Source organism: Malania oleifera, chromosome 13 (assembly GCF_029873635.1).
Source record: "Malania oleifera isolate guangnan ecotype guangnan chromosome 13, ASM2987363v1, whole genome shotgun sequence".
Lineage (NCBI taxonomy): Eukaryota > Viridiplantae > Streptophyta > Magnoliopsida > Santalales > Ximeniaceae > Malania > Malania oleifera.
The window spans coordinates 68,896,966-68,911,860 of NC_080429.1; the positions used below are offsets into that span (position 1 = coordinate 68,896,966).

A 14,895-nucleotide genomic window follows, 5' to 3' on the forward strand; every position below is an offset into this window, starting at 1 on the left:
GATACTAGGTTCTGTAGACTCTAGAGTGCAGCAGTAATAATACCAGAGTATAGGATAAGAGAACTTGAGGTCTGGTTTTGTAGTATGAATGCAGGACTTCCGTGGTGGTTTGTATGATTTTCCTGGGGGGACGATTTCAGGAAATTCATTGTAAACTATCGTCGGATTAGGTATCTAGGTTGCAGGATTGAACCTTGAATTAAGATCAAGAGTGATGAGTCAATTAGGAAAAATGTACTATATGAGTTGAGTTATATGTATAGAGAATGAGGTTTTGAGTTAAGTTACATGTTTTTTCAGGATGGACCTTGGTGGCAATAGTGCCCACGCCAGTGGGAGTGAGGGTGCTGGACCCTCAGGCGCTGTGGGTAGTGATTCGGATGCAGTCTTACGCAGCGTAGCACAGCAGGTTATGGTAGAAATTGCCAGGAGTTCAAGAGAACAGGGTGGTCCATTTGTAGGCCACAGTTGTACAATCGAGAAGTTCATAAAGATGAATCCTCCAGCTTTCTCAGGGGGAACGGATCCTGCAGTCGCTGAGAATTGGGTGCAGGAGATGGAGAAGATATTTGCAGTATTGTAGTGTTCAGAGGAACAGAAAGTGTTGTTTGCCACCTACAGATTGACTGGAGAGGCCGAGAGATGGTGGTCAGCAGTGAGATTGTTAGAGCAGCAGAGGACTATACCTGTAGAGATGACTTGGGAGCGATTTAGAGAGATATTCTTCGACAGGTATTTTCCAGCCTCTTCCAGGGAGGCTAAGATTACGGAGTTCCTGAATCTGAAACAGGGACAGCTATCAGTACAGCAGTACGCGGCAAGGTTCATCGAGCTTTCTCCCTTCGCCCTCGTACATTATTACAGATGAGACGAAGAAGGTATGAAAGTTTGAAAGAGGCTTAAGGAGAGAAATTTATAAGCAAGTATCAATTTTGAAGTTGCAAGACTTCATCGAGCTGGTTGACCGAGCCACTATAGCAGAAATTGGTGATCGGTTGGAGGCTGAGGAGCAGAGGCAGAAGAAGAGGTCTACACCTTCTGGTTTCCAGCAGGGAGTTGGCCGTGTCGCGTGAAAGAGAGGTGGCTATTATAGGAACTAGAGACAGAAGACCGGGAATCATGGTTTCCAGGGTATGCCAGAGATGCCTGGGAGAGTGTCGTGTTGGGCGAGGTGTCTGCTACAGGTGCGGGGAGCCAGGACATATGATGAGGGAGTGTCCGACACAGACTAGTACTTCTCCTAGACCTGCATGAGGAGGTTACCAGGCACCACAAGGAGGCCAGCAGAGGAATACGGCCCTAGCCAGAGTTTTCGCTTTGACGCCAGGAGATGCTGAGGCAGCAGGAGATGTGGTGATAGGTACTATTTCAATACTGTCATTTAAAGCTACTATTTTGTTTGATTCTGGGGCGACGCATTCATTTATCGCCCGGGATTATGTTAAATTATGTGGGTTTGAGCCTCAGCAGTTAGAAATTAGTTTGTCTGTTGCTACGCCGACTGGAACCGTAGGGGTATGTAGAAAGGTACTCAGGGAATGTCCAGTGGATATTCAAGGGAGGTATTTGTTAGCTAATCTGGTGGTTTTAGACATGCATGGGTTTGAGGTAATCTTGGGCATGGATTGGCTAGCTACCCACTATGCTAGCATTGATTGCCATCAGAGAGTGGTAGTGTTCAGACCTCCAGAGGGACAGGAGTATAGATTCGTGGGATCATGTGTGCGCACCCCACCTCAGTTATTATCTGCTATTCAGGCGCATAGATGGTTATCAGAAGGTTGTCAGGGATATTTAGCCTATGTGAAGGTTGTATCAGAAAGGGAACTGAGAGTGGAGGATATCCCAGTGGTGAGGGATTTTCCTGATGTATTTCCCGAGGTTTTGCCAGGACTACCTCTTGATCGTGAGGTAGAGTTCGTTATTGATCTGGTTTCGGGAACAGCGCCGATTTTGAAGGCGCCGTATAAAATGGCACTGGAAGAGCTGAAAGAATTGAAAGAGCAGTTGCAGGAGCTGTTAGATAAGGGGTTCATTCGGCCCAGTGTGTCACTCTGGGGAGCACCGATTTTGTTTGTGAGGAAGAAGGATGGCTCGATGAGATTGTGCATCGACTATCGAGAAATAAATAAAGTAACTATCAAGAATAAATACCCGCTCCCACGTATTGATGATTTGTTTGACCAGTTACAGGGGACACAGATCTTTTCGAAGATGGATTTATGCTTCGGGTACCATCAGGTGAAAGTCAGGGCGGAAGATGTTTTAAAGACGGCATTTAGAACACGGTATGGTCACTCTAAATTTCTAGTTATGCCGTTTGGGTTGACGAATGCTCCTGCAGTGTTTATGGATCTTATGAATAGTGTTTTTCACCAGTACTTGGTTCAGTTTGTGGTAGTATTTATTGATGATATACTGGTGTATTTGAAGAGTCCAGAGGAGCATGAAGAGCATCTGAGTATAGTGTTGCAGGTGTTGCGAGAGAAGAAGCTATATGCGAAGCTCAAGAAGTGTGAGTTTTGGCTGGAACAAGTTACCTTCCTTGGACACGTTATATCCAAGGGTGGTATTTCTGTTGATTCGAGTAAGATTGAGGCGGTAGTTGACTAGGTACGACCAAAGAACGTGCACGAGATCAAGAGTTTCCTGGGATTAGCTGGGTAGTACCGCAGGTTTGTTGAGGGCTTCTCTCAATTGTCAAGCCCATTGACGAGATTGACCAGGAAAGGAGCGAAGTTTGAGTGGTCTGATGAATGTGAACAGAGCTTCCAGGAGTTGAAGCAGCGACTCATCACTGCACCTATGTTGATGATTCCTTGAGGAGAAGAGAGGTTTGTAATTTACAGTGATGCATCCCATAAAGGGCTCAGATGCATGTTGATGCAGCGGGGGAGAGTGATAGCCTATGCTTCACGACAGTTGAAAGAATATGAGAAGAACTATCCTACCCACGATCTAGAGTTGGCGGCAGTTGTTTACGCTCTGAAGATTTGGAGGCACTATCTATATGGGGGCAGGTGTGAGATATTTACTGACCGTAAGAGCTTAAAGTATTTCTTCACGCAGAAGGAATTGAATATGAGACAGAGGAGATGGCTAGAGCTAATAAAGGATTACGACTGCATTATTAGCTACCACCCGAGAAAGGCTAATGTGGTTGCTGATGCTTTGAGTTGGAAATCGGTGGAATCATCTGTATCTATAGTGGAGATTCAGCATCCGATCAGATGGATCTGGAGAGGCTCAGTGTGGAGCTGATAGAGGGCGATCACCAGGCGTTCATTGCTGACTTGGTTTTACAGCTGACTCTACAGGAGAGAATTAAAGCAGCTCAGAGGAATGATGCATAACTAGTAGAGCTTATGGGAAAGGTACATGATGTTCAGGAACCAGAGTTCCGCATTTCAAATGATGGAGCCCTAAGGTTCCATACCAGGTTATGTGTTCCTGCCGATCCTGAGATCAAGAAAGTCATTCTGGAGGAAGCACATCGGTCCCTAGATACTGTACATCCTGGTAGCACTAAAATGTACATGGATTTTCGTGAGTCCTTCTGGTGGAGCAACATGAAGAGGGAGATAGCTCAATTTGTGGGTCAGTGTTTGACATGCCAGCAAGTGAAGGCTGAGCATTAGAGACCGGCGAGATCGTTGCAGCCACTCCACATTCCTGAGTGGAAGTGGGAGCATATAGCGATGGATTTCGTCTCAGGATTACCGCTAGCATTGCATAGACAGGACGCTATTTGGGTAGTGGTGGATCGATTGACGAAGACTGCCCACTTTTTGCCGATCAGAGTTAGCTACTCCATGGACAGATTGGCTGAGTTATACATCCAGGAGATAGTTAGACTCCACAGCATCCCAGTGTCCATAGTTTCAGATAGAGACCCACGGTTCACATCTCGTTTTTGGAAGAGTTTGCAAGGGGCCATGGGTTCTCAATTGTCATTCAGCACAACTTTTCATCCTCAGACTGATGGACAGACAGAGAGGACGATACAGATTTTGGAGGATATGCTGTGAGCATGTGTGCTAGATTTTGGAGGTCGTTCGATGCAGTATTTTCCATTGGTTGAGTTTGCGTATAATAACAGCTACCAAGCCAGCATTGGGATGACACCGTATGAGGCACTGTATGGCAGGAGGTGCCGATCCCCATTGTACTGGGATGAGGTTGGTGAGAGACAGGTATTGGGGCCAAAGCTGATACAGCAGACTTAGGATAAAGTCAGACTCATTAGAGACAAGATCAGGACAGCGCAGAGCCGGCAGAAGAGTTATGCTGATACTCGTCGGCGAGAATTGGAGTTTGACACAGGAGATCACGTGTTCCTGAAGGTGGCACCGCTGAATGGCGTTATGAGGTTCGGGAGGAAGGGTAAGTTGAGCCCTAGGTATATTGGACCATTCGAGATTCTTGAGAGAGTGGGTCCAGTTGCCTATCGTTTGGCATTACCACCGGTCCTATCTAGGATCCATGACGTATTCCACGTTTCTATGCTGAGGAAATACGTCCCAGACTCCTCCCATATGATTAGATATGAAGCACTAGAGTTAGGCGATACTTTAGTTTATGAGGAAGTGCAAGTGCAGATTCTTGACTGGAAGGAACAGGAGCTACGCACAAAGAAGATTCCACTGGTAAAAGTTCTGTGGCGCAACCATGCCATTGAGGAGGCTTCTTGGGAACTAGAGGATTAGATGCACCAGAGATATCCGCACTTATTCAGTGGAGTTTAGAGCTGAGCCAATCATGTGAATGGAATAGTATTGTAGTTTTTATTTGTATAGTGTAATGTAAGATAGATAGAGTTTTTAGTTTTGAAATGTGAATGGTTTTGGGAGAATTTTGAATAGTTGTAATCTCTCAGAGCCCTTGTTGTAACCATAGTGTTCCTCCGCCATAAGTGAGGGTAATCAATAAAAATTAGAAGTGTTTTCACTAAGGAAGGGAAACAGGGGAATGATAAATTTCGAGGACGAAATTTTTATAAGGAGGGGAGAATGTAAAAACCCAAAAAATGGAGATACAAAAAAATTAGTGGATTGATTTCCAAAAAAAAACAATAAAAATAAAAATAAAAATAAATAATTAATTAAAATTTTAATTAATTAACTAATTAATTAATCGGATTTAAAAGAAAAAGAAAAAAAATTAATTAAAATTTATTTTTATTTTTATTAATAAAATATATTATTATTATATTAATTAAATATATTATTATTATTATTATCATTCTTGAAGCTAGAAGCTTTAGGAATTCATTTGGCAGGCAGGCCACCCCCATTTCCTATCTTCTTCTTCTTCTTTCTTTTTTTTATTTTTTTTATTTTTTTTATTTTTTTATTTTTACTTTCCTGCAACTCTCTGTAATCTCTCTCTCTCTCCTCACGTTCTCTCTCCCTCTCTCCTCACTTTTGTGACGGATTTTTGCCCGATTGAAAATTCGAAAATACCACTGGACTCCATTCGCCGCTGTGGTCATTTCTATTGAAACGGATCGGTGGTAGGAGCGGCGTAAGCATATTCCCTAAGGGTAAGCCATTTTTCCCTTTTTCTTTAATTTCTTGCAAAATATAAGCCCAATTGATGAACGGACACCACCACGAGAATCTAGGGATGATTCTCTACAAGTCTAGTGGGACGGAATTCTTGTGGGGGTGTCGGGCCAAAACCCCAAATTTGGGGTGCGGCGATTATTAAGGGGCTTATTTTTAATTAATTAGCATTAATTTATAAATGCTAAAATATTAAGCATCTAGGACTGAAGTAGGATTTCTGGAATTTAGGGCCCGGGTGAGCGCCGCAGGGGTAATTTTGGGACCCGCAGGTAAAATTTGGAAAATTAATTAGGGATGTTAAATAATAGTTTAAATATTAATTTGAGGTATATGGAGCCTAGGGAAGGCTAGATGAGTATTATTTTGGAGAAATAGATTAATTAATCTTGGGAAAAATGTAAATTGCAGGAATTAAATTTCGAGCGCCAATGGCGTGAAATTTTGGATCCTAATGAATTTCTCAGTAGGCAGGTAAAGGAATAAACTAAAGCGGTAATTTTTCTTACAAATTATTATTGATTATGAGTTAATTTATTTTCAGAAAAGCATATGTTATATTGTGTATTACGCATAAAATGTACGATTGGGAAAATACTGCTATGATGATTAAAATGTATATGTATGTATGAGATGTAAGTAATTCACAATTTTGGAATATGAAGTATGACTTTTAACAGCATATGTGTGGCATGAATATTATTTTTTATGAAATGTATTATGATGTGAAAGATTTTACGAACAAAGCATGATTTCAGGTATTATGAAAATATGAGTTATGTTGTGATGGTTTTGACGATTATGTGATAAATGATGTATTTTCAGAATATATATACCTGAAACAATTTTGGCGCGAGGCCATATATTTATGTTATCAGCACGAGGCCGTATTTATGTTATTGGCGCGAGGCCATGTATTTATGTTATCGGCACGAGGCCGTATTTATGTTATCGGCACGAGGCCGTATTTATGTTATTGGCGCGAGGCCACGTATTTATGTTTTCGGCACGAGGCCGTAATTACTATATTTTCGGCACGAGGTCGTAATGATGTTATATATATGATCATGTATTATATGTTATCACCACCAGGATGTTAGTTTAGTTCAGTTCAGGGGCTCGGTACCGTAGTTATATGTGTAGATTAGATATCTACGTCAGATTAGTGCTAACCATCCCACGAGGGGATGGGAGATGGATAGTCAATGTGGCTTTCAGTAAAGTGTGTACGTCCACCTGGCAGTCCGGACCAGGGTGTGGCGGGCTCATCGTACTTACAGACATATTTGATTCGGCAGTGGTCGGCCAGCCATTGTCGGGTTCCGCCTTCGGGCTGCACAACCCGTCATGGGGGGTAATACATGACACCAGCTAGCTATTTATGGGTTTGTTTTCAGTACTACAATTAGAACAGATGATTTTATGTATGATATGATTTATTAACAGATGTGAAAATATATGTTTACCCAGTACGATATGATGATGTTTATGGAATTATGAAATGTACTATATACGTATAAATGCGTTAAATATTCATGTTACCACACAGCTGTATTTAGTTTATTTTCCCTTACTGAGAAGTGTCTCACCCCCAAACTTAATTAATTTTTCAGGAGCCCCTACGAGACCGGCGGGCTAGAGCCGCCATTGAGTGATTGGAGCTTCCCTACTAGAAGGGTAAGCATTGAACTAGGATCGGGAGTTTGTTTTATTTAATCCTAGTGTTATTTTTACTTTTGGGGGTTGTATATCATAACAGTATTTTGATGTTATAGAAAGCTCTGGTATTATGTTTTATGATTGGATGTTTGAGATTTTATGTTTACTGCTGCTAGGTTTTCCGTTGTGTTTGACAGGTGTCCCTGCTACCCACGGGTTCGGGTTGACCATTTTATTTATTATGTGATATTTTATATTGAGAAATTGAGGGACGTTACACACTGATTCTCTGAAGAATACTTTGGTAGGACATAAATAGCCTACTTCTAATAACTCCTGAAGTTATTTCCTCAACTCTACTAACTATACAGGTACCATCAGATATGACCCTTTAGTAAAAGGCTTCACCTTGAGCAACAACTCAATCTCCTGCTTCACACCACGTCATACAGGCAAGTTGTAAGGTAAGCTATTTGGTATCAAAACTTTATTCTTATCTAACATAGCTTGGATAGAAGTAGGCACACACTCTTGGCATGCCTCTTAGTTCACCACCATCATGGCAAGATATATGTTCCCTCCTTAAACACTTATTAAGTCACATGGCTTGGAGGAACTTTTCATCATCCCCCTCTTTTGCAACGACTTGCACCTTGTAAGGGTGATCTCCCATTAATAAAAGGGAACTAGCAAAGTACATTAGTATTACCTTAGTCGCCCTTGAAAAATTCCATTCCAAGTATCACTTGGAAATCATCCACTGACATGGTTGTGAAATTTGTAGGCCTTGCCCATTGTCTAAACCTTATAGTCACTTTCTTGTTTACTCCTAGAGTAGCTTGAGTTGTGGAGTTAACTGCCTTCATGCTTCTTGAGCCCTTCTATAAATTCAAGTTAAGTATCTATTCTTCTGCTTATGAGACAAGGTTTTTGGTATCCTTGGTATCCACTATGGCAAAGGTGCTCTTCCATCTGCTTATCGAAAAAAATAACTATTTTTCTTAGGTAACTTTAGGTTTTGTTTTCATGCCTCTCTAATGCATTGACTAACCACATTGTAACCATCCTCAAGGTTTCCTCCTTATCCTTATTATCTCCTTGTACTCCTTTCATGATGGAAGCTTACGATGTATTGAATGATGACTTCTAAGGGCAATCATCAATTTTATGAGGGCATAGGTATAAGAAGTATGTCATCTTACCCATACTATTGGATATGTTAAAATAATGAGATTACAAAGCTTCCTTTGAATTTGATGACTTTGTTTTAACTCCCATTTGAGTTTACCCTTCTTAAAAGACTTTCCATTATTTTTATCTATTCTACTCTTTTTTGACATTGTGGAACTCTCTTCAGCATAATCAATCAAGTATTGCATGGTAGCCTATGAAGTAGGTAAGTGTTGAACTCTTTGATAGTGAAGTTTTGTGCTTGCCTATGGTTTCAACCATTCTAGGAATAAAATAACTTGTCTTTCTTTGACATGTCCTGAATATCCAACATTAAAGGATAGAATTGTTTCACATAGTCTTTGATTGTACCTACATGCTTAAGGTCTCACAATTTGCATCAAGCATTGTACTTAACTCTATAAAGGAAATAATTAGGGTTTGAGCTCTTTCTTCAAGTCTGCCTAACAATCAATTACTCACCATCCATTTTGTATCTCATCGTACTTGGTATGTCAGCATAGTTTAGCGTCACCACTCAAGTTTATTGTAGTCAGGGATAATTTTTTCTCCTCTAAGTTAGTCCTTACTATTCGAAACTATTGTTCCATTTCAAATAAGAAATTCTCCTACTTTTTAGCATCATAGGGCCCCATATATATGTGCTCTGATTCTACTACCTTTGTTCTTCCATACTCTATTCATTAACCATAGCACAAATCATCAAGTTCATCTTGGCATTAAGATCCTCTAACTGGACCTAAAAAGCTTCTACTATAGCATGGAAGTCCTCTAATATTTCCATAATAGAATCTTGTTGATGTTTTTGTGATCCCTACAATACATCAACACATTTAGAAAGTTTGGCCATCTCCATAGCCACATTTTTAATTGTATTAGCCTATGCATCTGGCACCTTAATTCTATCAATTTTGGTTGGCATGGTATATATTTTACCAATTCATCACACAATCCCACAATTTTCAGAAAATTGAATTCATGAAGGAATTAACCAAGCTCTAATACCAACTTTCATGGGTTGAACACTTCACACATTGTGAAGGGTCGTGCAACATTAGTTAAAGTACTCTTACTTAACTAGTTAGCCAAAATATACAACGATTGACCACTAAAACACATTCACATAAGCTGAATGCAATATAAGAAAAAGTAGTAAGCAATTTGTGTAAGAAAAAGACAATTACACGATAAACATTAAAGGAATGAAATTCATTACAACACCTTCTTGCTCCATGTGCATTTGTAAATGGTCCAGATTCCATAAAATTAATAGTTGGTAATATAAGAAATGAGAAGGAATCATTGAATAAGTTACAATAATGAAATATAATATGCTTTTGTAGAACTCAAAAAACCACACTTAGCTTTGTTGAGTTCACAATTTATTTTTCAATTCTTATGGCTTAATAAGCAATTTGGCCTTTTAATGAAGATAATGTAAAGGCCAACATAGTTGATGTTACTGATTGGTTGATTAACAAAATTTGATTAGGTAAAGTGAAGAGCTATAAGGCCAAGTTCAATCAAAAAGTTAAGCTTGTAAGCTTGGTGCAAAACTATCTAGGTTGGTAACCTATGTAAGGAAATACTATAATGCATATTTCCAATGCCTATACAACTAGCACAATCAATATGATTGTTATGACATATAGATAATTAGTGAGACATAAATATCAATTAGAAGCAAATGTGCTCTGCAAAGTGCCATTTCCAAACTATGAAGCAAACTTAGACAACCTGAATTACAAAGCGATGACCTTATACCTATGTTTGTGCACAAGAGACTAAAATTATTCTACTTCATCTCCATCCTCTAGCATCTGAGGGTCACTACTGGGGCATCTTTGACTTGGTTTGTCTTGCAAGTTGCATTTGAAGTTTTGGGTCAACGCACATTATGTTTGATTTATATAAAAACAAAATACATTAATAATTTGTCTATGAGAAACATCAATAGAAGTCATGGTGACTTGACGTATTGTCTACATGCATGTAAAGACATTCCCCTACATAGCAAGGGTAGCCCTCGTAATAAGGAACAACACAACCTTTATCTCAAGTATTGCACCTACAACTCCAAGATCCTACATCTACAAATCAAGTTGCAGAGCTATAGAAAGAAGTAAACCTTCCCAAAATAAAGGTCCAAATCATTGAGCAAAAATAGTTAGTACAATATTGTTCATTTAAAAATGAGCCACTAAACCTAATATCCTAAGTGAGTAGCACCTGAGGGACATCTTGGTGGTTAAAACTTAAGATTTCTATGTTAAAGCTTGCAAGGAAGGGTGGGAAGGGGTATATGATAGGAGATAGACTACCTCCTTTTGTGTACCCTATGCCCACACTTGACCTTAAAAAAAAAATCAATCAAATATTTTGTTGCATGCATGAGTTAGATGGGTAGAGACATCATATAAATCATTTTTATGATGTTGTTTACCTTCAATGAGGCTAGAAAAAATAGTAGACATGGTACTTTAAAATATGACATATACCCATCATTGCTACTATGTGGAGATGATCACCATGCAAGAAAACCATTAGTGATGAAGTGGATCCAAGTGGAAGAGGTATGGGACAAAAAGAAAATCAAGAATGTAAAGACTAAACAAATCAATTTAACCAACTAGACATCAACTCCCATCTTGCAGGATATTTTAGATGACATATAACTTAAAATATTTCAGCTTCAGTTTTATAAGTTAAAGGATGAACTTAATTAAACCAATCTTTTCAGTTACAACAACATAGGGTAAACCTATGACGTCTTTTTGCTACTAATTTTACACATTAAAGGACATTTCCATTTTTCAACATTTGGTAAGGTATGTAACCATTTTCTATTTCTTTGTTAATCTTACACATTGAAGAATGATCTTAGACATGGACAAATCACATATTTTGATTTTCATATGTATAGGATAGACCTATGGTATCTTTCCTTGTTAACCTTTTTATACAGGACTATCCTTTTTGTAAACTTGCATGAATATTTTCATTGTAGTATAGGATAGATCTATGGTATTTTTATTTTTCAGTTTGACACTTTGAAAATTTTTCTGATTTAGTCTCAAACTAAACCTTTTACATTTAGTAATACAAGATGGACACATTATTTCTTTTCTTGTCAGCCTCAAATATTTTGATTTTTTTTTTTAAATTTTACACCAAACTAGACTCACCTTCAATGATATATGAAAAACCTAAGGTGGATTTCCTTATTTATCGTACACACTAAATAATGGTATTATACTCTCATATTAACCCTTTTTTTTTTTTTTCTCTCTTTAGAAATATATGATAGAATCATGGTGTCCCTTTTTATAACTCTAACCCATAGAAGGATTATCTTAGCCTCAAACTTGACTAAATCTTGTCACCTTCTACAATATAGGATAGAAACACAATGCCTTCCATTGTTAGTCTTAATTACATATTGAATGAACATTCTCTATACATTTAAGCTAGAGGTTTAGCTATAGAGGGTTGAAGAAATTATAGGAGTATTTTGCAACTAGGTGATGGCTAGAGTTGTGATCAATTGAGAGAGAGAGAGAGAGAGAGAGAGAGAGAGAGAGAGAGAGAGAGAGAGAGAGAGAGAGAGCAAAGCTCCAAAGTTTTCCCTCCCTTTTTTGGCAGGCCATGCGTTTTTATAGGGACAAGGTGGTGGTCCTCATCCAACAAAAAAACAGGAGGGATGATTTCCTTACGGGGATCTCAACATGATGGGACGATGTAAGGGGTTGTGTGGGGAAAATGCAACATGAAGATATCAAGTGGGGAGTCACTAGAAATTGATGGGATGACATAGAGATTCTATCAATGTTTATGTAATCTTCATGCACCCCCTTCCCAAAAATGTAATGTGTAAGTTTAAAAACTATACACATGGCATGTGGGCATTGAAAAGACATTATGATAAGGCCTCATGTAATTAAAAGGGTCTAAAGTGTGTCATCAAGGCATGAAGACAACTCACTTAATGACACAAAAAAATGATGACCCGTCATGATAGAGGTCGCTTAACCATCAAGAATAGAGAAAACATAGTCATTAGGGATAGAGGTTGCCTAGTCAATCATTAGGGGCAGAGGTTGCCCATCTATTGAGTTAGATTATATAAGCATAAGGCAATGTACAATGTTTTTAGTATTAGATTTTGTTGACCTTAATAATTAGGCCCTTTAAATTTTTTGAAATGTCTCAAATTTATGATTAGGATTAATATTTAGAAATTTTCTCAAATTTATGATTGCTTTTGATGTTTATAAATGTCTTAAATTATGATTTGGGCTATTTGTAACAATACAATTAATTTAGGGCTGACCTATAATTATCAATATAAGTACCTCAGATGAGGATTTTGTAAAGGCCTTCAACCAATTTAACATATCAATAATAACTAGCCCATTGCTAAATGTATCGCTCTCTCTCTCTCTCTCTCTCTCTCTCTCTCTCACACACACACACACACACACACACCCTTTTCTCTCTTCTAATAAGTGTCCATTCACCTCCCTCTCCCTTCCCTTCTTCTACGAATTTCTATGATTTTTATGATTCCCTTTCTTCAAATTCCTTTTTTATTGGTGTATCCCTTGTGAAATAGGACGTCAACCCTAACACCTCTTATGGGGGCAAGAATGACAAGTCCACTTCATCCATTATTTATGCCATTAGTTGTTAGACAGTGTGTTGTTGATGTCAATAAAACTCAACAATGTTGATTTAGCTATTTGAAACAAATTGTACTTTGAAGAAAATTTTCATACAGTCTCTCAAATCTCGCATAAGATTATAATTGCAAATAACACAATCATGGGTGATTTAAAGAATAAGATAATATCTTGAACGGAGAACATGCAAAAACACATGTGTAATGATTGAGTGGCGCACTGAAGCATGAAAGATATATTGAAAAAATCAAGGACTTGAAGATAATGCATAGAATATAGGAAAAAAATATATTTGTAACGAGGCAAAATAACATTAATAATAATTGGTTGATCCATTTTTCCTCTTCTTCCATAAAATCAACATGTGGAATCAACAAATACGTGCATGTTTTAGGAATCACATGCTAATAATTGTTTTAACACTGCATGAGACATCGTAAAGACAACATATTCTATTCCCTTCTTTTGATTTTTTTCTTAATACTAATTGTTTATTCTTCAATCTTTTATTTATTCTGATCATTTACGTATCTCATTATTAAAGTTGACTTACTAAAATTCACCAACGACAAGCCAACGCAAAAGCTCGATAAATCATAGTAGGAAGGGAAAACAAAAAACAAAAACAAAAAAACAGAAATTTCACATAGATCCAGTAGGATTCTTGCCTTCTAATTTAGAAATGGCTCTTCTTATTCTCTTCTCACATCCTTCACAGTCCATATGAACCGCAAGCTCCACAATCTATATATCCAAACGTAAAAAACAAAACAAAACGTAGAACAAGAATACTATATATATATATATATATATATATATATATATATATATATATATATATCCAAGAAAAAAGATTGCACACATAAATTTGCAGAAGCATTTAGAAGAAGATTAGAAGTTTTTGGAGTGAAGTACTTACAGACATGGCATTAGCCAACTTTGGTTGTCCGAAGAAGCACCAGCGAAACATGAAAGCCAGCTTAGGCAGTACTCCGACGAGCTTGACAGTAGCTAGGCAGGCAGCCAGATACTGTTATATATGCATGGGCATTGCATGAGACGCCGTGTACAAGCTAGCAGCTATTGTTAATTAGGAACATCGCATTGCAACTGCGCATGCCAAAAAACTTTTTATGATTTCTGGCAGCCACAAATTGCACTGTGGGTGATTGGGATTGGGCCTTCTTTTTCGCTGAGTTGCATTTATCATATATGTAGCCCAGCTTTCTTAGATTTTCCACTACGTTTTGTTGAATATTGTTGATTTACTTTTCAAAGAATATTGTGCTGGCCTGGGCAGATTTAGTTGCATATGATTTGATACATTTGTTTTTTTTTTTTTTCCTTTCCTATTTTTAGGCCCTGTTTGGAGTTAGGATTTTTGCTTAAGAAAAGAAAACAAAATTAGAATAAATTTTTTTCTTCACTGTATTTTCTCTCTCTATGTCAAATAGTATTAAAAATTAAAAATTGCTTTCGTATGATAAAAAATTAAGAAAAATCAAACATTAATCATGCGTAAATCTAAATTTTATTTATTGATTTTTATAAATTTTATTTTCTTTGTATTTTTCTTGATAAATAAATAGGTTCCTTTATATTTTACTTTTCTTTCTCTCATATTTTTCAAGTTTCAAATGGATCAATGCCCCATTTGAACTTAGAAAAATATTTTAGAAGAAAGAAAAACACGAAATCAAAGAAAGAAAGAAAATAAAAAATATTTATATCAAATAAAAATTCAATTATTCAAATCACTAATATTTAATTTTTAATTCTAGTAGAACAAATATTAATTTTTA

The 14,895-nt window shown here is 37.6% G+C and overlaps 1 protein-coding gene across 1 annotated transcript in view; it reads right to left on the reverse strand.

Moving 5' to 3' along the window:
• The window catches only part of LOC131146475 (heavy metal-associated isoprenylated plant protein 45), a 50,128-nt gene extending 35,934 nt beyond the window's left edge, over positions 1-14,194 (reverse strand). The window contains exons 1-2 of the mRNA XM_058096108.1: positions 14,013-14,194; positions 13,762-13,837 (exon numbers count right to left, since the gene is read on the reverse strand). Coding sequence (XP_057952091.1) covers positions 13,762-13,837; positions 14,013-14,063 — 127 coding nt within the window. The 5' untranslated portion in view covers positions 14,064-14,194. The remainder of the gene's footprint in view (positions 1-13,761; positions 13,838-14,012) is intronic.
• Positions 14,195-14,895: the final 701 nt, after the last annotated feature.